This window comes from Sesamum indicum, linkage group LG3 (genome assembly GCF_026168435.1).
Source record: "Sesamum indicum cultivar Baizhima isolate 11 linkage group LG3, ASM2616843v1, whole genome shotgun sequence".
NCBI lineage: Eukaryota > Viridiplantae > Streptophyta > Magnoliopsida > Lamiales > Pedaliaceae > Sesamum > Sesamum indicum.
Window position 1 is genome coordinate 17,336,505 of NC_142659.1, and position 22,577 is coordinate 17,359,081.

General features: G+C 38.5%; 4 protein-coding genes across 7 annotated transcripts; 1 reads left to right on the forward strand and 3 right to left on the reverse strand.

The window, feature by feature from the left end:
• Window positions 1-75: 75 nt before the first annotated feature.
• On the reverse strand, window positions 76-5,576 carry LOC105157924 (RING/FYVE/PHD zinc finger superfamily protein). Of its 3 annotated transcripts, none has more exons than XM_011074458.3 (8): window positions 5,354-5,576; window positions 3,963-4,281; window positions 3,668-3,753; window positions 2,916-3,062; window positions 1,437-1,539; window positions 1,002-1,114; window positions 551-648; window positions 76-256 (listed from the first exon to the last, which is right to left on the reverse strand). In XM_011074458.3, the coding sequence occupies exons 2-7, from the start codon at window positions 4,195-4,197 to the stop codon at window positions 556-558; spliced, it is 777 nt and encodes a 258-aa protein (XP_011072760.1). In that variant the 5' UTR covers window positions 4,198-4,281; window positions 5,354-5,576; the 3' UTR covers window positions 76-256; window positions 551-555. The 3 variants fall into 3 exon arrangements, with proteins under 3 accessions (XP_011072760.1, XP_011072759.1, XP_011072761.1); XM_011074457.3 differs by having other exon boundaries at window positions 76-353; XM_011074459.3 differs by lacking the exon at window positions 2,916-3,062 and having other exon boundaries at window positions 76-353.
• A 2,950-nt stretch (window positions 5,577-8,526) lies between these two features.
• LOC148788754 (uncharacterized) lies at window positions 8,527-9,105 on the reverse strand. The gene is made up of 2 exons (XM_088878129.1): window positions 8,707-9,105; window positions 8,527-8,643 (listed from the first exon to the last, which is right to left on the reverse strand). Exons 1-2 carry the CDS (start codon window positions 9,103-9,105, stop codon window positions 8,527-8,529), a joined length of 516 nt encoding a protein of 171 aa, XP_088734255.1.
• Window positions 9,106-13,155: 4,050 nt separating this feature from the next.
• MED8 (mediator subunit 8) lies at window positions 13,156-18,903 on the forward strand. The gene is made up of 12 exons (XM_011074466.3): window positions 13,156-13,469; window positions 13,590-13,714; window positions 14,102-14,226; window positions 14,304-14,484; window positions 14,857-14,964; window positions 15,080-15,150; window positions 15,879-16,163; window positions 16,673-16,729; window positions 17,083-17,286; window positions 18,098-18,151; window positions 18,276-18,330; window positions 18,448-18,903. The coding sequence occupies exons 1-12, from the start codon at window positions 13,261-13,263 to the stop codon at window positions 18,636-18,638; spliced, it is 1,665 nt and encodes a 554-aa protein (XP_011072768.1). The 5' UTR covers window positions 13,156-13,260; the 3' UTR covers window positions 18,639-18,903.
• LOC105157929 (Pentatricopeptide repeat (PPR) superfamily protein) lies at window positions 18,203-22,469 on the reverse strand. 2 transcript variants are annotated; one of them, XM_011074465.3, is made up of 3 exons: window positions 19,982-22,469; window positions 19,431-19,633; window positions 18,203-19,101 (listed from the first exon to the last, which is right to left on the reverse strand). In XM_011074465.3, the coding sequence occupies exon 1, from the start codon at window positions 22,069-22,071 to the stop codon at window positions 20,092-20,094; it is 1,980 nt and encodes a 659-aa protein (XP_011072767.1). In that variant the 5' UTR covers window positions 22,072-22,469; the 3' UTR covers window positions 18,203-19,101; window positions 19,431-19,633; window positions 19,982-20,091. The 2 variants fall into 2 exon arrangements, with proteins under 2 accessions (XP_011072767.1, XP_020548206.1); XM_020692547.2 differs by having other exon boundaries at window positions 19,431-19,817.
• Window positions 22,470-22,577: the final 108 nt, after the last annotated feature.

Consider the following 22,577-nt stretch of genomic DNA (forward strand, 5'->3'; position numbering starts at 1 on the left):
TTGAAACAATGTTTGTATGATTTCATACTCTGTACTATCTCTACGAGTGAAAGAGAAAGCAAAAACAGAGCTGAATTTGCTGTATCCTTGCAGGTTATTATTTCACATGATAACATGGAATTAATTATATACATTGTTTCAAGTGTTTTTTCAACAAGGGTATATCAATGGACAAGTAGTGGGACTCGTAGTTTTATAATCAAAATCTGCATTCGCTCCCCCGGATCTGGATCAGCTTCCCTGAAAAGGTGCTAACCTGTTTCAAAGGCATATTAAGTGTAACTTGCTGGACACTTGGGGAGATGCAATAAAATTCATATCATCAAGACAAGCATGGCGTCAGCTGATCAAAACTGCAGATAAGTAAAACCATGGCCCGTATCAGACTCTTACTGATTGCAAAAACTAACTTCCATTTCCATGAGAAGGAACACAACTTTTAGAAATACAACAAAACTGAAACAGAATGACGTGAAAGATGAAGATGGAGAATGTTCATTTCTTTCTTTTATCTTGGAGAATTGCATATAGCAATCACAGGAGATCCTACCGATCTTAGTAGAGGCCTAGCATTCTTAGCTCAGTCACATGGCTGGGATCAAGTTCTGACATGCCCTTGTTAGCTTCTCGGTCTTCTACAACATACTCCTGGGAACACAAAGCAAACACAAAATTAGTACCGATTTGGTAAATTAAAAAGAAAGACGTAAAACCTTGACACCAATAAAATATTCTGACAGATTTTCAATATTACTCCCGAAGATATTCTCATGAGATATAGTTAAAGGCAATAACTGAAGTTTCCTTGATTCTTAAAAGCAATCAGCCAATTCTTCCACAGTTGCATGAAGTAAACAACTAGAATAGTTTTCCAATATTGACTGAAACTGATATCTATGGTTCTGCATTGAAACACAATCTGCCTTATCTTATCTATGTTATCTTTCATATGTATAATAGAGGAGAACCAATAGACCAAATACCAACTGTGAAACATAAACCTTTGTCAGTTCTTGCTTGGCAAGAACATGGTAGTGGCGTTCATTGATCCTCTGTCCACATATTATTGCAATAAAGAAGCCATAGAGCAACCCAACCAACACAATTGCCAAAACTGCAGAGCATCAAAGTTGGAAAATAAGAGTGCCTTAGAACAGTGTCAAAAGAATATTTGGCAAGACGAATATCGAATTTAAGTATCAGATCCACATTTTGGCGACATGTTAAAGAGATTCTCCTCCTGCATAAAATTCTCAGGCTATCTATCAGAAGTCCTTAACGAATTACGTGGAAAAGAAAGCAATCATGCTATCACTTTTGAGCGTAATAATCAAGGATGAGGAGACAGACAAATAACAATCGTCTGAGGAGACCTTCTACACAGCTGTAAAAAGAACAAGAATATGAATTTCTAGGAAAGATTAGAGTGCAATTACCTGCCATTGTATAAAACCCATACGGGTGTTCTTCATAACCAAACATCTCCCGTAGTTCTTCTCCATAAAATTTGTACACCAGCACGCCAAGAAATGCAACAATCTAAGGAAAGTTATAGCAAAGCATATTGATAAGACACAATACACATGCAGAAAGCTGAACTCTTCCAATCAGTAGCATAAGCTATACAAATAATCAGTTCGAAACCAATCAAGAAGCTAAATTCACTATAACATGGAAGAATTAATTCCTAATTATACACACCACATTGATTACTAGAATGCTTCAAAGCATCAAAGGGTTTCACACTTTTTAATGAGATTCAGAACAAAATGACTATCATTTTTTCCAGCCGTAGACAAATTTCAAAACAACCTATATCTGCAGCACTCAATTTTCATTTATAAGACATGCATAACCAAGACAAAAAGAAGAAAAAGGAGAGGGGAGAGAGAAAGAGAACACAGGATCTCCCAACCTTATAACAAAATTGACAGAATATTTCAGGAACTTATAGTATATAAGAATGAATGACACAGATTTTCTAAAATCATGATGAGAGGTACAGATTGCACGAAACATAGCAAAGCCGGCTAAATCGGAAGAGTTGAAGGCATATGATAACCTCTTAACTTACAAACCACAAGTACTGAAAACTTCTGATTTCGGAGATTTTCAATCCAATATCTCTGAACACCAGAGGAATGAAACTTCAGATATATTTTAATGTTCTGTGCATATGTTAACTTCAGTAATAAATCCCAGCTGAGAGGCATGTACACACTTATCATGTAGTTTCTCTAAAGCCCCTTTGCACGTTGGCCACCAAAAGTAGGCGGACACTTGCAAGCTGTGATTTTGATAGTGAAAATCTGAAGAAGTACATCTACCAAGGTGATACCAGGGTCAGCCAACTAAGAGCAATTGAGAGGGGTAGACCATTCACCATATGGTAGAATACTAACAATAAACACAGCAAGAATGACATAGATTATTCTAAACAAGGATCTTCATAAAAAAAAGATTTGATTAAATAGTTTCTGTTTATTCATTTTCTGAATTTGATCATTCCAATTCATGTCCGCATGATTATTTTATGCTGACGTATACACTTTAGAGACATAATCACTCAAAGAGGGTACACCTCTTTATACAAGGGCTACGATAAGAAAACTCACACATAATTGCCCTGTTGCATGCATAAAACTGCTCAGAGTAAAAGGCTTCAAGCAATATTGTGAACTTAGAGAAAAAAGGAAATTATGCAGAAGGAAACGGATAGTAAACAAAGAGATTACAACAGCATAACCGAGTACAGTGATAAGAAAAAACCAACAGAAAACACAGAAAAGGATGCAGCGAACCATATTATTTTCTTGACCAGCATAAAAATTAAATTAGCCACTTAGTTACACCAACACTAACCATGATATAAAAATGTTCTGACGAAAATTCTGCAGAAAAGAAGCATTTCCTACCAGCTGAACAATAACGAAAATGATAGCATGGTCTCTCGCAACAAGAAATTGAAACTTTAACCTCAACCACCACCGATCAGGAGGGACATTGGCACGCAATATAAACTTTGCCCTGCATTCTGTACAGTGAGCAAAAGCAAAGCCCTCCTGAATTGTGGAAGGCAGAAAAACACTTAATAATTTTTAAAAGTGATCTAAGCAGCCAAAATATTAACTCTTTCTCAGCAAATTCAAGATGTTAGGAAAGGATTGATAATTGATAGAAAAGTATCAATCTTAAATGGAGATTTGGAAATGATATTTCACACATTGTAGTCTTCAAATAGCTAACATAAAAAAAAATACTATCAACTATATCACAGGTTTACTAGGATAATGCGCATCAGTTTTGCGCCTTTCAAAGATGTCGTATACGATATAACCACTAACAGAATCAGAAAGTAAATTTGATAAAAATGCATTCCAGTTCAGGAAATAAAAACTGGAGAACAAAAAATGAAACTAAAAGTTGGTCAATAGGAGGCAGAAAGGTCTCAACAAATAGAAACTGGAATAGCAACCAAATAACTGAATGCTCTTCAGGAAGAGTTATTGGAGAACCTGAATAGTTTTTTTCATAAAAAGATGTATGGTTCACTGGCACACTGATGCTCAATGTTCTGGAAAACCAGCTAGTCTAGTGAAGTACAAGGGATCACAAAGTTTTGAAAAAGATTGTCAAGAGAAGTACGTTGAAAAAATACTAAAGATACCTTTGTTGACCTCCAATTATCGAGACATGATCTGTGGACATACTTTTGGGTGCCCTTACAATGGCATGGTGCAATTAAATCTTCTCCTGAACAGAATGATCAATGATTCAATAAACAAGATGAAAAGCAGCCTTGTGAAACTAAGATGCTAATGTTTCACTCATATAAACCTCACGTAAAGTCCTAGATATTTTGTTATCTCTGTCATAATTGGAATAACAACGCCTCCCATGATGTGTATCTAGCTTATTAAAATAAAAAAAATCTAGTATGGATGCAAATAACTGGTAGAGACCTTCAGTGTCGAGGCATATGCGGCATTGTGGTTGCTCTGCACGCACGAGAGCAATATTCTCAGCAATATCCGGAATTGATAGATCAGCAGCAGCTATAGTAGAAGAATCCACACCGACAGTTATTTCAATTGAGGAGGAACATTCTTCTGATCTCTCTGCTGTACTAGACTGAGATAAAATGGGTTCTGTTTCTGAAGTATCCTCAGTCCGAATATCATGTTGTGCTAATTGCATTGCTAAGGACTTTGACGGAAGATTACATGGGTAAATTCATGATGATAACAGTTATTGTGACAGAGCATATCAACTGAGAGCTTCCTGCATGATGGATTATATAGAGTCAAAAAATCAGTCAAGGGGCCCACAGCTGGTATTACAGACAATCAACGAAGCTGCTAATTTATAGCACTGGTCACAGAATATAGCTTCAACCCTTGAGCTCAGTTGATATCTTGTTCCAATAAGGTTGTCAGGCCACACCACATGTTATATTTTATTCAAAGATAGGTATCCTTTTTCACATATTTAGCTATAGCAAGCAAATCAAATACTTTATCTGCAACCATCTTGGTTAGATGTTCTTAATGGACATATAGCATATTTAACACGCTACCAACCAACTTCAAGCATCTTCAGAGCTATCCATTGCAGCTAACTTGTGCTTCCTTCAAACGACATAAATTCCAGCAAATGATAACCATGATGTTATGCATGAACTGTGTGATAGAGGTGGATATTCCAGCTTTAATTAGAGCACTGTCATTGTTATGGAGCCCCATCACATTTTGGCATGAATTAATTATTTGACCCGTACCAAACAGCCAAATAGTAAAAGTCATACAAGCTGTAGTATACATGCACAGCCCACTTATCAATACCTCCACTTGGTATTTGACAGCAGTGAAGACTTAAAGGTAAATAGGTTTGTGATCCAAAGGGGCCAATCTAGCGCTACCACAAGTAGCATTCAGCTTCAGCGGATGATTGTAGGATTGTATCAAAACAAAATATAAACCAGTAGGGAAAATCAACTCATTCGTCACCTTGTTTTCAGGATAAAAGAAGAGATATCATTAGGTTTAAACAGTACAATGGCATTGACATTGACTTTAAATTAGTTGATGAGACTGCGCGAGCAGCAATAGAGACCGCAATCATCGAAATTTCAATTTCTAATCAGTGATGTAACACAGGAAACAGAGACAAGTAGAGCATATGAAATGTCAAATACATCAGAGCCCATGAAATCAACAACAAATCTATAAATGATGAAAAGATAGTCAGCTCTGCAAAAAAATATGGCAGAATAATCGGTTGAAATGGTCAGAGATGTAATAGAATGAAGAGTTGAATAATGAAGCAGATATTGAAATGCAGGAGGTAGAGTGACCTGATGAATTCAGCCTTCTCAGGGATTCGAGGGGAGCATCACAAGCAACAACGACGATCGAGAATTGGCAAAACAAAAGTATAAGAAATCATAAATATTAGGGTTTTTAAATCGAGGGGAAATGTGAGCAGGAACTGAGAAGGCAGCGTCGAGAGAGAGAGAGAGAGAAGCGTTGTGTGAAGCGAAAACGTCCGTCACCAGACAGACCTGGCCTGGACTTAGAACTGACCGAAGGCCAATAATATTTAACTAATAATAATAGTAGTAATAATTGTTCTGACACTGACATTATCATTATTTTTTCTTAAACAAAATATAACTACTAACATATAATTGGGTTAAATACGGTTTGGCCCTTATTCCTTCTTACGTAATATTTATTTTCTAAATTAGTAGACATAATACTTATTTTTTGATTGAATAAAATTATTCTTTATATCTTAAACAATTATATTATTTTTAATATATTTTATATATTAAATCAACATCAAATTATTTTTTAACTAAAATAAATTATCAATAGAGTAATAAGTTAATGTATATAATAGATACGCAATAAATATAACATCCTAATAATTCATATATACTTTTGAAAATAAATTGACAATATTATGCTTAGCTACAAATTTAAAACTTTTAGGAAAACAAAAGATTATTGATATATTTTGTCATATTTTTTTTAAAAAAATAAATATGTAATTGCTTATTTTTATTTAAAAAATTAAATAGTTAATAACTTAATTTTATTACCAAATTAATAAATATTTACATGAAAATTTTTGATGTACTTATTGTGCACATTTATTTCTTAAATTGTGAGTCTGTAAAATAGTTCAAATTGTATAATAAATACACATAAAAACTTTTTAAGTTAAATAAGACATGATTACAATAAATTAATAAAAAAACTTTGATCTTTTTGTTATTATTGTGTATTTTTTATATACATTAACTTTTTACTCTATTTTTAATTTAAATTCTTTATTTGTTAAAAATTCTTTTTAGTTATAGATAATGTGGTGATGATTTAATGTGCAAATTACTAAAATGTATTGAAAAATATATAATTATTCAAGGTATAAGATGCAGTTTTATCCAACTAGGATAATAAATGTTATAATTATTAGTTTAAGGGGATAACTATTTACATTAAAATAATTTAGAGGATAAAGTGTATTTCTTTTTTTTTTTTTGGGTAAACGTAATTTTCATTAATAAAAAGGAAACATAATAGTACAATAAAGTTCTTTAATTGGTTTCTCCCTCGACAGTCCAAGGGATACGCCATAGTCTAAATAAGACACATGTACTAACAGACGTGGCTAGGTTAATACTAAGGATGCGCTGTCTGACATCTTCCACAATCAAGAAGGCCAACGTGACGGGAGTCCTCTCTCATGCTCAAATCTCCTCAAGTTCCTTGCTCTCCAAATGTGATAAACACATGAGGCTAGTAAAGCTCGGTAAGCAAGGTTAACAATGTGTTTTTCCCTCCATTTTCGTGTTGCCCATTCGATATCAGTCATCCAATCTCTGTTGGGCCATGGAAAACGGACCAATCTGCGAACCTCAGAAAGACATTATTTGCTAAATCAGCATTGAAAGAAAAGGTGACTATGGGTCTTCGTTGCTCCCACATCACACAAAACACAATCAAAGAGGTGACAAAACCATGCTTTATCCGTCATTGGCAGTTTGCCCAAAATTGCCATCCATAAGATAAACGTGTGACGTGGGATCTTACAAGAGCCCGAAAGTACTGAAGCCCATCCTACTTTCGGCCCAGGTGGATTAAATAATCGGATAATGGCCTGTATTGAAGGTTGCCTGCTCTAAAATCGCCAAATGATACGATCCTCGCCTCCATGGATGTGAGGCAATGTGCATAAGATCTCTAAGCATTCAGATTCAGTGAAAGGAGGCCATTGCCAAACACCCTCATCTATGACAACGCTGAGCTTGGTCAAAAAATCCACTCCCAATAATATCGGCGCTCGCGGGAATCTGTCAATGAGTGGTCCGATAGGATGCCATGGGTCCTGCCATAAATAAAATCCATGTCCGTCCCCAATGTGGTAGTCAACCATCGATCGAAGAAAAGGTCGGAGGCGTAAAAGTTTCCTCCATACCCACGATCCTCTATCATCACGAACTGTCTAGATGGAGGTGTTAAGTAAGCGGTCATAATAAAGCCAATCCACCCATATCGACGTCCTATCACACTTTATCACTTCGCATAGTTTGTTGGTCATGAGTGCCCGATTCAAAGTAGCAACATACCTGAGTTCTTGCCCCCCTTCCTCCATCGGTCGGCACACCTCTGTCCAAGCCACTTTGGCATATCCACTATTACCCGAGCCTTTCCACAAAAATGCTCAAAGTCTCTTCGCGATTTCTTTTGTAATTTTTTTAGGCAATATGAATGCAGATGCCCAATAAACACTAAGTGAGGTGAGCATAGATTTAATAATTTGCACTCTACCCGCATATGACAGTGAGAGTCCCTCCCAACCAGCTATACATTGATCAATCTTCAACAATAAAGGCTGACAATCCGTAATAGATAGTCTACTGGATAAGAGAGGAAGGCCAAGGTACCTCATCGGTAGATATCCCTCCTGAAACCCAAGGAAAGTCATCATGTCCTCCCCCAATCCTTGTGCTGACTGTGAAATAATAATATGACTCTTCTGAACATTAAAATTTAGCCCCGACCAACCGGCAAAGAGATCCAAGCCCTTTTTCAGCACACCAATCGAGTCCATATTAGCCTTACAAAACAGCAAGAGATCATCCGTGAACCCAAGCTGGAAAATGCGTGTCGCCTCACATTTCCAATGGAAAGTAAAGTGTCCATCTTGCTCAATCATCTGCAAGAAACCCAAATGTAAGACCTCCATCACGAGGACAAATAAGTACGGTGATAGAGGATCTCCCTGTCTCAGTCCTCTTGCGCCCAGAAAGAACCCATGCAGTTTTCCATTCAGGCCAACTGAAAATGAAGGGGTGGTAACGCATTCCTCAATCCATCTGATGAATATGGGAGGGAATCCAAATAACTCCAGAACAACAAATAGAAAATCCCATTCGACCGTATCGTAGGCCTTTCTAATATCCACTTTTAGCGCGCACCTGGGAGGGAGTCGGGCCTGTTTATATCCCGAGAAGAGCTCCTATGCTAGCATGATATTATCATCAATGCTTCTACCAGGAACAAAGGCTACTTGGCAAGGATTAATGATCTTGTCCAGCACCACACTTAATCTTTGGACAAGAAGTTTAGCAATAATCTTATAGAGAACATTGCAACAAGAAATAGACCAAAAATCACTGACTGTCATTGGGAAATGTACCTTCGAAATAAACGCTAGTAATATGGTGTTGATTTGTTTCAATAGCCTCCTATTTGTGAAGAAATCCAAAACCGCTCTCATTACTTCCCCACCCACAATCGGCCATGCTGCCTTAAAAAAACCAGACGAATACCCATCTGGACCCAGTGCCTTATCTTCAGCTATATCAAACACTACCTGTTTAACCTCCGAGGGGGTGAAAGGCCGAAGGATAGCAGTGATTTCGTCTTCTGTTAATAAATGTCTGGCCCATGGTCTGAGGAATCGAATATCGATAAAGCTACGTCTCCTTTCTCCTCCTAGCAGGTTATGATAAAAGGAGACAAACTCATTAGTGACTGCCTCCTGAGCCGAATGAGTAACTCCTTGCTCATCACTGATTTGCAAAATTCTCCTCATAGTCCTCCATTAGGCAATCTTACGGAAGAAAACCCTGGAGCACTGATCGCCTCCTTTCATCCATTCCATCTTAGCTCGCTGACGTAGCATGATTTGTTCAAACTTTGCCGCTTTGGTCAAAACTAATCAACAACAATGTTCCAAGTAAAGAAACAACTCCTCTTGCCGGTTCGCACTAACCAATAATTAGGCCGCCTCTAGAAATCCCTTAGCCAGCTGTACATTATGTGATAAATCCCCCTTATTCCTTCTCTGTTCTCGGAAGATCGGTTTCAGAGCTTTTAGCTTTCGAGTAATTGCGCACATTGGTATACCAGCTACCTTATGCTGCTAAATGTTCTGCACGCTAGGAATAAATGCTGGTGAGATGGTAAGATAATTGTCAAAGCGGAAATACCTCCCAATTGCTGATGTCTATCCCCACACAACACCATCGGCGAGTGATATGAGGTACGGTGGGTAAGGCTTATATAAGCTGACGTTGGGAACCGTGCGATCCATGTGTCATTAATGAGCATCCGATCCAGTCGTTTCTATAGGTTCCTCGGACTCGCACTACAATTGTGCTATGTGAACCATTCTTCCTGCATGGGCAAAGGAAGAAGTCTTGCCCCCTAGATACATGAATTAGATTCTTCCATTGCCACTCAAATGTTTCCTAAGGCACGACAAACTTCACTGAGGTCCCGAACTGCATTAAAGTCACCCCCAACAAGCCACGAAGTATCGACACACTGGATGGCCAACGTCCCCAAAGTGGTCCACAAATCACGTCTGTCAGCTAGCTCAATGGCCCCATAAATAACAGTCATAGCAACAGACTCATGAAGTGCTCGAATAGTGACATTACAGTGAATAAATTGCGCACCCGATTCAATGACATCAACATGAACAAAGTTCTCATCCCAAGCTATCCAAATACGGTTGCCAGTTGACACATAGTCCACAAACCATTTCCAATGCGGTAAAAGAAATGATTGAATCTGAGAAATATTATTCAATCTAACACGAGATTTAAAGAGACCGAGGAAATGTAACCTGAACCCAGCAACAAGATCTTTCACTACTAGCTGGTGGTCCCTCTTGTCAGGCCACGCACGTTCCAGACAACTGCGTTCAACATGGGTCAACTGAGGTGGGGTTGCATGACTTAGGACCCCTGGTATGTTTGTCTGCACCATCATTATCAAGGAGATGTAATGCATCAAATGTGTTATAAAGGACAATATCCTTACCCTTATCGTTTTGTCGCTCGTCCCTTCTTGGTGCTTCGGGTTCATCGGAGCACGGAGATGGCGATCTAGCCTCTTCTTCCCGTGGCTTTTGTTTAATCGTAGGTTCACCAACGGCTGCTATTGACTGAGTGGCACCGTCCTTCTCCCACACCATCTTAGGTGGCCCACTAGTCGTTATCTTTGGCACATAGAGGACACTGCTAGTTTAGTAGGTTTTGTCGGGTTACTCAACACACAATTCTTTGCAGAATGCCCCAAGCTCATACACCCTGTGCACTTGGGGGAAACCCATTCGTATTCGACATCCACTTTACATGGTGATTCTCCTCCATCATCGTCTGGGGTCAGAATAATAATATGCTTTGGTAATTTTGAACTGATGTCAAGCATGACGCATACACGAGCGAAGTCCAGCCTCGTGCATGCCCTCGTGATGGCGTCCGGATGTAAAGGTTTTCCGACTCCGCTTGCCACTGTACTTAGTCCTTCTATTGTCATAATTCCACAGGAAGGTGGCGTAGCTTAATACATACGGGTACTTGGGTGTGCTTCAATTTTCTCATTGCCATCCCTAGCTCCCATTTTTGTAAAACAAATCGGTTGACCCTGAAAAAGCCATGGTCCTCCCTCAATAACTTCCTCCATATCATTAACTGTTTTGAAAACTGGAAGAAGAAGAATCCGTTAGCTATATTGATGAGACATACTCTTTTAGGTGGTGGAAGTATGGTTTTTTTCCAAGAAAATATCCAACCGTTGTCGTCTTCCATCTTCTAGACCCATCCCGGACAGTTTCTATTGTATGACGTACAATCACCTTGCCATTTTGAATAGTAGGAGCCACATATGACAAAGTTTTTTGCGATGAGTTATTAAATGCACGTGCTATTTATCATCATGCATGGTATCATCAGGACATGCATGCAATGGGATGTTGCCCACGAAAATTCCGGTGTGAGAATTGGGTACCTTGACTTTGCTAGATTTTTCGATCAACTTTTTTTCCAAACTAGAGCTCACCGTCGCGTTTAAAGGAGCTGTCTGCACAAGTTCAGTCACTGTCGAAGTCTTGCCGGACGTCGTCAGATTCTGCATATCTGCCGGACTCTGCAAATTTTTCAGCGAGTAAGACGAACCAACAGTGAAATTCTGCATATTTCCTTCCCTCGCCGTCGTTGGCCCCTCCTCAATGTATTTTCAGGCCAGGAGATCAGTAGTCGCCATTAATAAGCAGCACCATGCCTTACGAATCAACGGCGCCGCCTGTTGCTGCTCCAGTGCACCACGCTCGAACTTGGATTCCCATCGAATTTTTAGGTTGTTCAATGCAACCATGGAGTCCTTATCGTCGTCCACCACTCTGTTAGCAAGTCGAAGGAACTCCTCAAAGTTGAAATCCACCTCGGAATCACTGTCTCTAGCCTCCACGAAGCTCAACCGTGCATCAGCCGACGAAGAACCGGCGCCAGTTCCCGTCATTTCAAGAATCGAGCCTTCATCTTCTTTGTGCGAAATCTGTTTTTCAGCCGGATTCTCGCCGCCGACGTCTCCCTGCCGTCGACCACCACCCTCCACGACTGTCCCATCATCGGCTGGACCTCCCTCCCCGTCACCCAAGTTGTCGGCCAGAGTTTGCAGAGAAGAAAAGTCTGTCATTGTGCGCGTGGGGGTAGGTGAGAACCAGTTTTCCGCTTTCTCTCTCAAATCTGGGTTTAAGAAGTTGCTCTTGCTGTTGCTGTTTTTCGTCCCTCGTTTGCCACTGCCACCTCTTCTGCCTTGAGAACCCCACAATCTCAACAGCTTTTTTGATCCAGTGATCGTTTCCCCACCATTTTTTATTTGGGCAGAAGATTTTTGAGGAGAGAGAAAAGGATGGGCTGAGGGAGAAAAAGTTTTTTAGAGAGATAAAGTGTATTTCGCCCTATATAATATTTGCACATGTCATAAAATAAATATATATAGAAATCCTGCTTTGATCAACCCCACCAACAATAACATCTGGCACTCATCATACGTGCAATATTTGGGTTCCATCACATTTTTGCACCCCATCTAAAAATAACGATGCATTGATTAAACTACTTTTCCCACTCCACATTTTTTACTTTCTCATAAATTCTCAACCAAAGTGAAATACCATCACTATTTTCTGGAATTTTTTATTTGAAATTAAATATGCTTATCCTTTCTATTTGGATTGGATTCTTCATAATAAATTCTTTAAATATGAATGAATTTTAAATAAAATTTCTCTTCAAATTCAAATTCATCAATTCAAATAAAACGCAAACTTATTTATAATAATATTTTTGCCATTAATATGAAACCGCACAATATATATACACATATGTTGTATATTTTATTTAATATATAATCCGGTTTAATATAATTTAGCCTATGTGATATTGAAAATGAATAAATCATCCCCCTTTAAAAAAAATAATAAATTATCTCAATGTCTTTTTTGAAATATAGCAAATTACCCCCTTAGCGTGATTTCATGTAATTTCTATGAGTTTTTTTCTTAATTTCTCATTTTTTATTTTTTAATTGTAAAACTATATTCATAATTTTATTTAAGAACTGTTCGATTTTATTTGAGTTTGGATTCAAATTTAATTCAGTAGATCAATAACTTATAATTTACTTACTTTAAATCTATGATGTAGATTTAAAATTATATATTTATATACATTTTGACATAAAATATTATTAGTCAACTAATATATTTATATATATATAATTAGAATTAAAGTGCAAAAAAACTCGTAGAAATTACATGAAATCATGTGATATATATATGTATAAGTTAGAGTTAGAAGGACTTGTTCAAAAAAAAAAAAAAAAAAGAAAAGAAAAGCAGAAGGGCAGGCACTGACACTGACGACTTTTGCCCTCCGCCGGAGCTGTGATAGAATTAATGGCAGCCATGGAAGGAGTCACGATGGCAGGCGCCCAAGACCAACAACAACCGCCGCCTCCCAGGGTGGTCGAGCGCCTGAACCCTGCGCTTCAACAGCAGCTCAACCTCGACTCTGTCAAGACTCGCGCTATCAGCCTCTTCAAAGCCATCTCTCGCATCCTCGAAGACTTCGACACCATAGCCCGTACAAACGCCGTTCCCAAATGGTATCACAATCTTTAGATTTCACTTATTCCTCAACCAAGAATAATCTCAAGGTTTTTTGGCATCTCCTTTTTTTTTTTTTTTTTTGTTTTAGATATTCATTTGGGGTTTTATGCGTACAGGCAAGATATATTGGGCCAGTTCTCCATGGTGAATCTGGAGCTTTACAATATTGTCGAAGATATTAAGAATGTCTCCAAGGCTTTTGTTGTGCATCCTAAGAATGTTAATGCTGAGAATGCTACCAGTATGTGTCCTTTTTCTACATTTATTACTATTCTTTATTCGATTCCCAACACTGTTTGAAAGTCGAATATCTTCTCATTTTCAGCACCTCATTGGAATTATTAATTTAGATTGCTCATCAGCATCTATAATCATCAAGCATTCTGGAAAATTGATTTTATCCAATATGAGATAGCCTATAAGATGACTAACATTTTTGAGGAACTTGTAACCTTTCGACATTACATCTAAAGAGCTAAACTCAAAGGGAAGATAAAAACTAGTAAGAGAGGCTACTGAAAATGCGGGATGTTATATATGTGAAAAGAGATGTACGCCATAGAACAAGAAGTGAGTCACTATGTGGGACTACAATTTTGTCTGTTGAATGAAATTTCTTTGCATACAGTTTTACCTGTTATGTTGTCATCCAAACTTTTGCCTGAAATGGAGATGGATGACAACACCAAGAGAGAACAGCTGTTACATGGTATGCAGAGCCTGCCTGTGGCTGCACAGATTGAAAAGCTTAAGGTGGGTGGTCATACTGCCTACACTAGTAGCTAGTAACAGCAGTCTCTAGCAATCATCTGATTTCTAATTGGTCCCAGACTAGAATTGATATGATTGGAGCAGCTTGCGAAAGTGCTGAGAAGATCATAGCTGATGCTCGTAAAGCATACTTTGGTACTCGACAGGGACCAACACTTCTGCCAACAATCGACAAGGTTCAAGCAGCAAAAATACAGGAACAAGAAAATTCACTTCGTAGTGCTGTTAATCATGGTGAAGGTGCAAACTCCAAGAGTTCCATATTCTGTATTCTCTGCATTTTTTTGCGTTAATCTATTTCTAGTCAAGTGTTTGATCCGCACTGCAAGTCATACAACAAGATGCTAACCAATTTGTCGTGGTCCTATTTGAAATAACACAAATAAAAAACGTATAAGCTTCTGGGTTTGTTCTTATGTAATGCTTACTCTACAGTTTTGCAAGCTCAAAGAAAATAATGAATTAGTTTCTGCTTCGTTATTGAGTTCTTCTTTAATGTGAGGATCATGTCGAAGTCAAGAATATTTAAGATTGGATCAACATTATTCCTGTGCCTTTTACCTGTTTGCGCTTCCATAATTTATAATATACTTTGTATATACATACATACAGGGTTAAGAATACCTGGAGACCAGAGGCAAGTAACATCTTCACTTCCAATGCATTTGGTAGATATACTCACTGCTAATGACAGTGCACAGACTTTTTCAGATTCATCTGGTTTGCCATTTCCCTATGCTCTTTGCTTCATCAATTTCTTTTTCACTTTTGTATTATTTGAATTGTTAAACTGAGTTTGCTCATCTAGTCACAACATTGTTTTTGTGCACTTTAGGAATGTACCAGAAGAGCACACCTCCACTTTTGTCAACTGCCAGTAATAACAGTCAGGGTTCTTTGTTACAGGTCAATCTCAATATTGCCCGATAAATTTTCAAGCTCAGTAGAATCTGACCTCTCTCTCCTCTCTCTTTCTCTCTTTTTCCCATTCATATTGCTAACAATCTGTAACCAGCATGGTGTCTATCAGATGCTACACCCACATTGCTAGTGTTAATAACCCTTCTACCACTAGATTAGAGTATTTCCTTGAATCGAGATGCAAATGAGGATTCACAATCTTTGTTTTAGAAAACCCTGCACACTAAACCTACATTTCTATAAGCTTTTTATGGTTTACGCATCTTGTTTGCATATGCTGCAACCAGTGCTGTAAAGTTTTTTGTTTCCTTCCACACCAATAAAGGAGAATAAGTAGATGCGAAGCTGATGTTTACTAACTCTATCATAACTCATGTTCAGATAAAGGAATTTCCTTCTTTTATGCTAGCCATATTTAACCATATAAATCCTGTTATCGCAACTGGAATTTCCTTTCTTCTAAACTAATCTTGTCCATTTTAGACTTTTCAGCTTACAAGTACAAATTGGCTCTGATAAAACACTATAGGTCTATCATCTTTATAACCCTGTAATGGATGTCAAGTATGATGCAGTGTTCTGAACACTGAATACCTAAAAAAGAGGAGAGTAAATAAGCAGGATTATGTTTTTACAAATCTTTCCATGTCGAATAGCCTTGATTTTCTTGTGGTGCATCATTTTTCATGTTATTATCATTGCTCTTAAAATAGGCTGCTGGAGCACAACTTATTGGAAGAGCAGCAGCTTCCCCTTCTGGTCCTACGGGAAGCACTTCCTTTGATAATACAACTGCATCTCCTCTGCAATATGCGAATTCACCCAGATCTGGTGCAAACATCATGAACACACCATCTCCTCAGCAACAGCAGCCTCAACAACAACTACAACAACACCAGCACCAACAGAGGCAGAAAATGATGCAGCTACCACCACATCAGCAACAACTTCTAAGTCAACAACAGATAAGACCATCATCAATGCCTGGCCTGGGACAGGTATGAATTTTTACTCTCTCTGTAGAGATGTAAGGATATTTCAATTTTTCATTCAACAAAACTTGCATTCATGTACTGTTACTTCGATTTCCTTTTCTCATGAGAAAATCTGGTAGTTGATTTTCAACGAACTGCATTTCATGTTGAAATAGGAACTTGTTCTCCAGCATATCTTCATGTCTTATGTAGGAGTACCTAGCATCATGTTTGAAACAACTTATTGACTCATGCAAGCCCTGTAAAATTACAACAATGAAGTCACAACATTTAATCAATGAGTGAATTACCACTTAAATAGTTGTTCTCTCTTTCCCTGTAATGTATTCTTCTTTTTCCCCTTAACTTTTGTGCATGACTGTTTCTGGTGCATGTTTTCTTCATTTAAAACAGTCCTATCCTTGTGAGGTCTGAGATGTGCTCGTATAAACTTGCTTCTATTCTTTAGCTTCTTTACTATGTTTTAAGTCTTTCTTATAACAAACTTCAGTTATTATTAATCATGTTTGCAGAACCAACTACCGCAGCTGCATGACATGGCGAGCCAGACGCAGCAAAAATATCAGTCGGTAATCGGAAATTTAACCTTTTATTATGAATATTAGCTGAGAAACTTTGTATGGTTGGCGATTAGGGACAGAGAGCACCCAACTTGATATTATTGCGTTTTAATTAAGTTTTTTCTGTTCTTGGATCAGTGTTCCAAGTGCAAGAAAGTTTATACGAGCATAAATTATTTATAATCATAATATCATATGGAACATTTGCTTTCGTACCCAGTAGAAAAAATATTGCCTGCTTCTATATTGAGGGAATATGGCATCTTGAATTATCCCATAGTTTCACATGCCCAATCCAAGTCTGCCTTTCTTGTAGATGCATTCAGCATTCTGTTTAAGTTTCTAAAATTGATGCATGGCAGATGCATGGTCAGCATCATGTGCAGTTCTCTCAGTCATCGGTAGCCCAGCAACTGCAGGGTAGACAGCTTACTTCAGCTGCAATGCATATGAGTCAAAATCAGCTAAACCAAGGAAACCAGCTGAATCGCCAATTGAACCAGTTCTCCAGCCCAGCAAATAGTGCATTATTTAATGCTGCCCAGACGACACCAACCTCTCAGATGGTCAGTTATTTTCAGCCTGTTTATCATATTCTTTTCATTTCTTCTGTTTCCTTCTCATGAATTGTTTCTGATACTAAATCTTTTCATAGTCAACTTAGTACTGATATTCTCCTCTAGGAATCAATCTATTTGTTCTACTTTTTGGTTTTTCTTGATTTTTAGCATAATGTGCTGCTCTGTTCAAACTAGTTCCTTCTTTTGCTCTGTTCTCTGCATCCTCTTTGTCCATTGAAGACATCTTGTATAGGACCTACTTCAGTTGTGGTATTGATGCACATCTTTGTTTAGCATCAAAATTTATCCTTCAGAATGTGCCGTGTTTCCTTCAGGGGCCATCTGATTCGCATTGCTATCTTCAGAAGGGTGTTTGGTTTACTGAACCACCCTTCGGTTTCCGGTTTCTTAAGATTGACATCCAATTCAAATTTATAATGGTTTGCGCAAGTCCGGAAGTACTTTAGAGGTTCAGTACTGTGATGTCGATTCCTTTTACATCTCAAAATTTCTTTCTGAATCTGGGAAAGCACTCGACATTTCCAACTGTGGGTAGAAACTTGAAATTATCTTTTAATTTCGGTACCAATTTTTAACCTGTCAGTTTATATCTGCCTAATGTTTTGATATTTTATGGTTGTTTTATTGCTTGCTGTTTGCTTGCGTATTGTCTGTTTTGGATGTTAGATAGGTACTCCCAATGCATTGCTTCTTGGTTATCTGCAACAAGTTTGGTCACTCAAGCTGTACTTCATTTTCTCTATAGTTAAAATTGTAGGCTATCTTGTCTCATCCTACAGACCTTCTGAAATTTCAGATTCCTAATATGTCAGCTATGATGCCGTCACAATCAATTCTTCCAAGAATGCAGGTCAGCTTCCAGATTTCTTTGGCATCTAAACTTGATGGTTAAGAATGCATGTAAAAAAGATACCATGTGGTAAAATTTGCTTTGACATTCTACAACACATTGTTAATCATGGTTTTGATTACAGTTTGGAATATCTGGTGGAAATAGGACTCTGCCTCCACAAAATCTGAGTGACCAGAGTATGAATTGCTTTCTTCTTCTCTTATATGCTTTTATACCCCCTGATTAAACTGCATTGAGGAGTTATACTGGTTCTAGATATTGTGCTTACTCGGGAAAGTTTGGACTGCTTTCAGTGTTTAACATGGGAACAACAAATGCTGGCAGTATGATGCCAATCCAGCAACAGCAGCAGCATGGCACACAGGGTACATTTGGGAACATGCCACAAAGTGCTCAGAATCTACAGCCTGGCATGCTACCCATGCAAAACACACCACAGAATCATCCCAACTTTCAGCAGCAGAGGCCACAAAACCAGCAGTGATACATTGATGACTAAATTTCACTGTGGATATAAACTTATATGACCAGAAAATGGGGTTGAACATCTTTTGTCACCCTTTATAAGCATTGCTGTCGACATGCTGAAAATTATGTAGCACTAGCATTGACCTTTGTGTTTACTTCTAGTTATTTAGGGGTGGAAGCAATCTCCTGATGAGTTGTTGCTCCAGACCGCACTCTTACACGGTGCCAACTCAAAATGTAGAAATTGGATAATCTAATTTCTGAAAATGCGCTTCGCTGCATGACTTTTTTTGCTATGCTCTTTACAAACCCGCAATGGAGAAAAAATTGCTAACTTGCAATGTGGAAACAGTACTGGTGGGAGGTCAAGGGTGCAGTTGCGTGCTGTTTCATCAAGATGGCACATTGACTAGACCTCTAACAATGATCGTACCTCTAACAATGATCGTATGTTAGCAGATGCCCGCAGCTGTAGTAACCTGCATTTGAAGATGAGGTAAATGATGAATGGGGATACTGCAGAGCATCAATTTGCATACTGAAAGCGCACAAAATGCTAGTTTCTTTAGTCTGGAACACTGAAAAATTCTAAAGTATGCCATGGAGATGTCTCTAATGTCAACATGAAATGATTGAAGTGCAAACAGGCATGGAAAAACAGAGGGCAAGCAACACAAAAGAGAATGTAAAAGAAGAAAAACAAGAATTCCCGATAAGAATCAAATATCCAAACGATAGCATTAGTTGTTAAGAGGAGGGGCAAAAATAGAGTGAAAAATGACTTGGCATGGGGAGGTGGAGAACTCACAAGTCTTGACGACCATGAGCTTTCAGCGTCCAGCTCGCTTCTCTGATCCAATGAAAATGCTGGTGGTGGTGCTGCTAGGTAGAATAAATTTTCATCTGTAAAAGAATGGGCATACCATTCCACAGACATAAAGCTAAAAGGCATAGGCAACAATTGGATTCATCTTAGAGTACCAAATCTCTCTGATTTAGGGGTACATTTACCTGCTCCAAAAACAGAAAGGAATTAAACAAGAAAGATTTCTAATTACCCAACACAATGAGTGTGTTCCAAAGTTGAAACAAGAAATGAGGCATGCAATGCTTTTGGAAAACTTAGGTATAGAATCACTTATAATAGGAGAAGCCAGGATTCTGAAAATAAGCTTAACAGAAGCTAAGCATCCATCTGAAAAGAGTAAACCAAAAAGAACTTCGTGCTTCAGAGAACAAGATAATAAAAGAAGAATAAGAAGCAATAACGGAGGCGAACAGATGATAGAAATGTTTCTAAGGCCTATACTCTAGACTAATTTGTTTGACAAAAGATGAGCTAAATGATAAATACTGTACCTTTAGCAGAGTTGAGTTTAATCTTCTAACCATTAGGGCAGATAAGACTTTGTTGCTCCGTGAGCTGGACATTTTCTCCAGATGAAAAACAAGTTCCTTCACTCATTTTATCAACCCACTGAAACAACAGCATCTGAGAGGTCATCTGAGCTGGATGTGCCAAAGTCCAGAACATCCTCGGTATTATTCAATGAACTGAAACTGGTATAGGCACCAGTATCATGTTCATAGGCCAGTGAATCCTGTGCCAATTTAGGCAACAACCCCAAATTTCTCAACTCAAGAAGCAAATTGTAAGCGGAATCACATGGGAAGTTTTTCACTATTTTATACGTGTGACAGTCCATTTCAATGTTACCATCAACCATTTCTTGCAGGAGATGTTTAACCATGTTGACATTCCTATTCCTACAAAAACCAGACAGTATCATGTTATATGAGTGCTTGTTTGGAAGTACATCCATCTCCTTCATTTGGTTAAACAAAGCAAAAGCCTCTTCCATCTGACCACCCCTGATAAGTCCATGAATGGCGACATTGTATGACACGAGGTCAAGTGGGAGCTTTTCTGCAGCAGCCTTCCTGAATAATCTTGTAGCGTTGCTAAAGCTGCCTGACTTTATGAGCTCATTAATCATTATAGTATGGATGTGAGCATCAGCGCCTGGATAGCTGCGAATAATTCCTTGGTAAACATTAAATGCCTCATTTATCCTACCTAATCTGCACAGTGCACTCAGCACTCCAGCAAAACTATATTTATCTGGTAGAAACCCTCTATCTATCATGTCATTATAAAACTTAACAGCACCATCTGGACAACCAGCTTTGTGGAAATAACTTAGAAGGCAGTTGCAAACTACCAAGTCTGGTTGTATGGCAAGTCCGCTGGTTAAAAGAGGTAGAAGAACATATTGTCTAGACAAACAAATAGTAGAAACAAGTGAGGAAAAAGTATAAACGTCAGGCATCAGTCTTAGTTCTCTCAAGCTAGAGAAAACTTCAAAGGCACTGTGGTACCACCCCATCTTAGAGAGACAATCAATCAATACATTACAAAGAACCAAATCAGGAAAACATCCTTGTGCTTCTAGAGTGCCAAGGATTTCAAATGCCTTGCCAGGCATCCGAGATTCCAGGAATCCTTTGATCAATGAAGTGCACGTAACAACGTTTGGAGAACAACCAATCTCGACCATTTTCTCTAGTAAATAAGCTGCAACCTCAATCTGGCCAGACTTAGAGAAGCCATCTATCAATATGCTCCAAACATTCACAGACACCGGTACACCCAAAACCATCATCATGCCTAGTAGCTGTAACGCCTCCTCCAGCCTAGCAAACTTGCAGAAACAATTCATCACCCATGCATACGTCTCAGGGTTCATATAATAACCCTTCATCAACATACTCTTAAGCACACCTTTAACACTATTGACATCATTGAGTCTGCACAAATTACAAATGGCAATATTAAAACTCAAGAAATTTGGGGCCTGGGTCTCCTCCAAAACCCTGAGGGCCGCATCAACATGCCTAATCTTGAACAATACATCCATAATAATGTTGCGCGCGTATGTATTTGGAATGTAACCATAATTCCTCATCTCTTCAAAAGCCTCCAATACCATATCATACATAGCTCCACACCAGTAAATTCTCATTAAAAGCAACAAAGTTTGCGGCTTTCTGACACAGCCGACAGTCTCCAATTCGTCAAGAATCCGTTTGACATTTCCATACCTGTGGGTTAAATTAGAAACCACGCTTACCATGTGATGAAAAGTGGGTTTATCATGGAAGTAATGTGGTTGGCGTGCGCACCAGAAGAAAAGGCTCAGAGCAATTATATCAGAAGAGCAGTTTTGTAGAGTGGCTAGCACGATTTGAGGACTGAGAAAGGTGTTTTTGGGAGTCTGTCCTAGCCGCTTTCGGTTCCTAAATGATTCGGACGGCAATGATTCTTGAGGGTTGCTGTTCGTGGGGCCTTTAATTGGCGAAGCAAGATGGCGAAGTGCAGCAAAGTACTGTGACTTGGGGGGGCAAAAGGTAATCTTTGCAGGGGATTTGAGCCTCCATCTCCATATCATTTCCCGTTTGTTTTTCCGACCAGTTCAACGGAAACATAAATGACCAAATATCACGTGGGATCCTAAAATCTTTGTTAAAAATTGAAGCTTTTGGTAGTACCTCGCCGCATTGCGGATTGACGACACGACCTTTACTTACCTCCCAAAACTAAGAAGTGAGTTTATTCGTCATCGGGGGGGAAGTTGGGGGTGGGGGAGAGGGTGGAGGCGGCGGACGGCGGCGGAGGTTTGGGTTGAGTGGGAAGGAAGACTGTGAAGTATTCTACAGAAATGAGAAGCGTGATGGCCCATCTTGGCGGAGCCCAAATGGAGAGCAGTAGGTAAATCCAATTCCAAATAGCCCAAGCAGCCCAGATACAAAGCAAAACATTCTAATTGGGATTGAATCGAAGATCCAATCTCTATAATAATGTCAGAATAGAGACTACATAGTCTTTTTGAACCAAATAGGTCTGAGCGTGCTGTTAAGAAGAATACCTAAAAAAAACACAAAGGAGAACAGAATA

Bases quoted from the DNA above. Each gene is read 5' to 3' on its own strand.
- LOC105157924 (XM_011074458.3), bottom strand. From the start codon at position 4,197: ATGCAATTAGCACAACATGATATTCGGACTGAGGATACTTCAGAAACA. The intron at 3,063-3,667 runs GTATCTTTAGTA...TCCACAATTCAG, and splicing joins ATAATTGGAGGTCAACAAAG to GAGGGCTTTGCTTTTGCTCA. The intron at 1,115-1,436 runs GTAATTGCACTC...GATGCTCTGCAG, and splicing joins TGGGTTTTATACAATGGCAG to TTTTGGCAATTGTGTTGGTT.
- LOC148788754 (XM_088878129.1), bottom strand. From the start codon at position 9,105: ATGAGGAGAATTTTGCAAATCAGTGATGAGCAAGGAGTTACTCATTCG. The intron at 8,644-8,706 runs GTACATTTCCCA...GTTCTCTATAAG, and splicing joins TACTAGCGTTTATTTCGAAG to ATTATTGCTAAACTTCTTGT.
- MED8 (XM_011074466.3), top strand. From the start codon at position 13,261: ATGGCAGCCATGGAAGGAGTCACGATGGCAGGCGCCCAAGACCAACAA. The intron at 15,151-15,878 runs GTCAATCTCAAT...CTCTTAAAATAG, and splicing joins GTCAGGGTTCTTTGTTACAG to GCTGCTGGAGCACAACTTAT. The intron at 18,331-18,447 runs GTATGAATTGCT...GACTGCTTTCAG, and splicing joins ACAAAATCTGAGTGACCAGA to TGTTTAACATGGGAACAACA.
- LOC105157929 (XM_011074465.3), bottom strand. From the start codon at position 22,071: ATGATATGGAGATGGAGGCTCAAATCCCCTGCAAAGATTACCTTTTGC.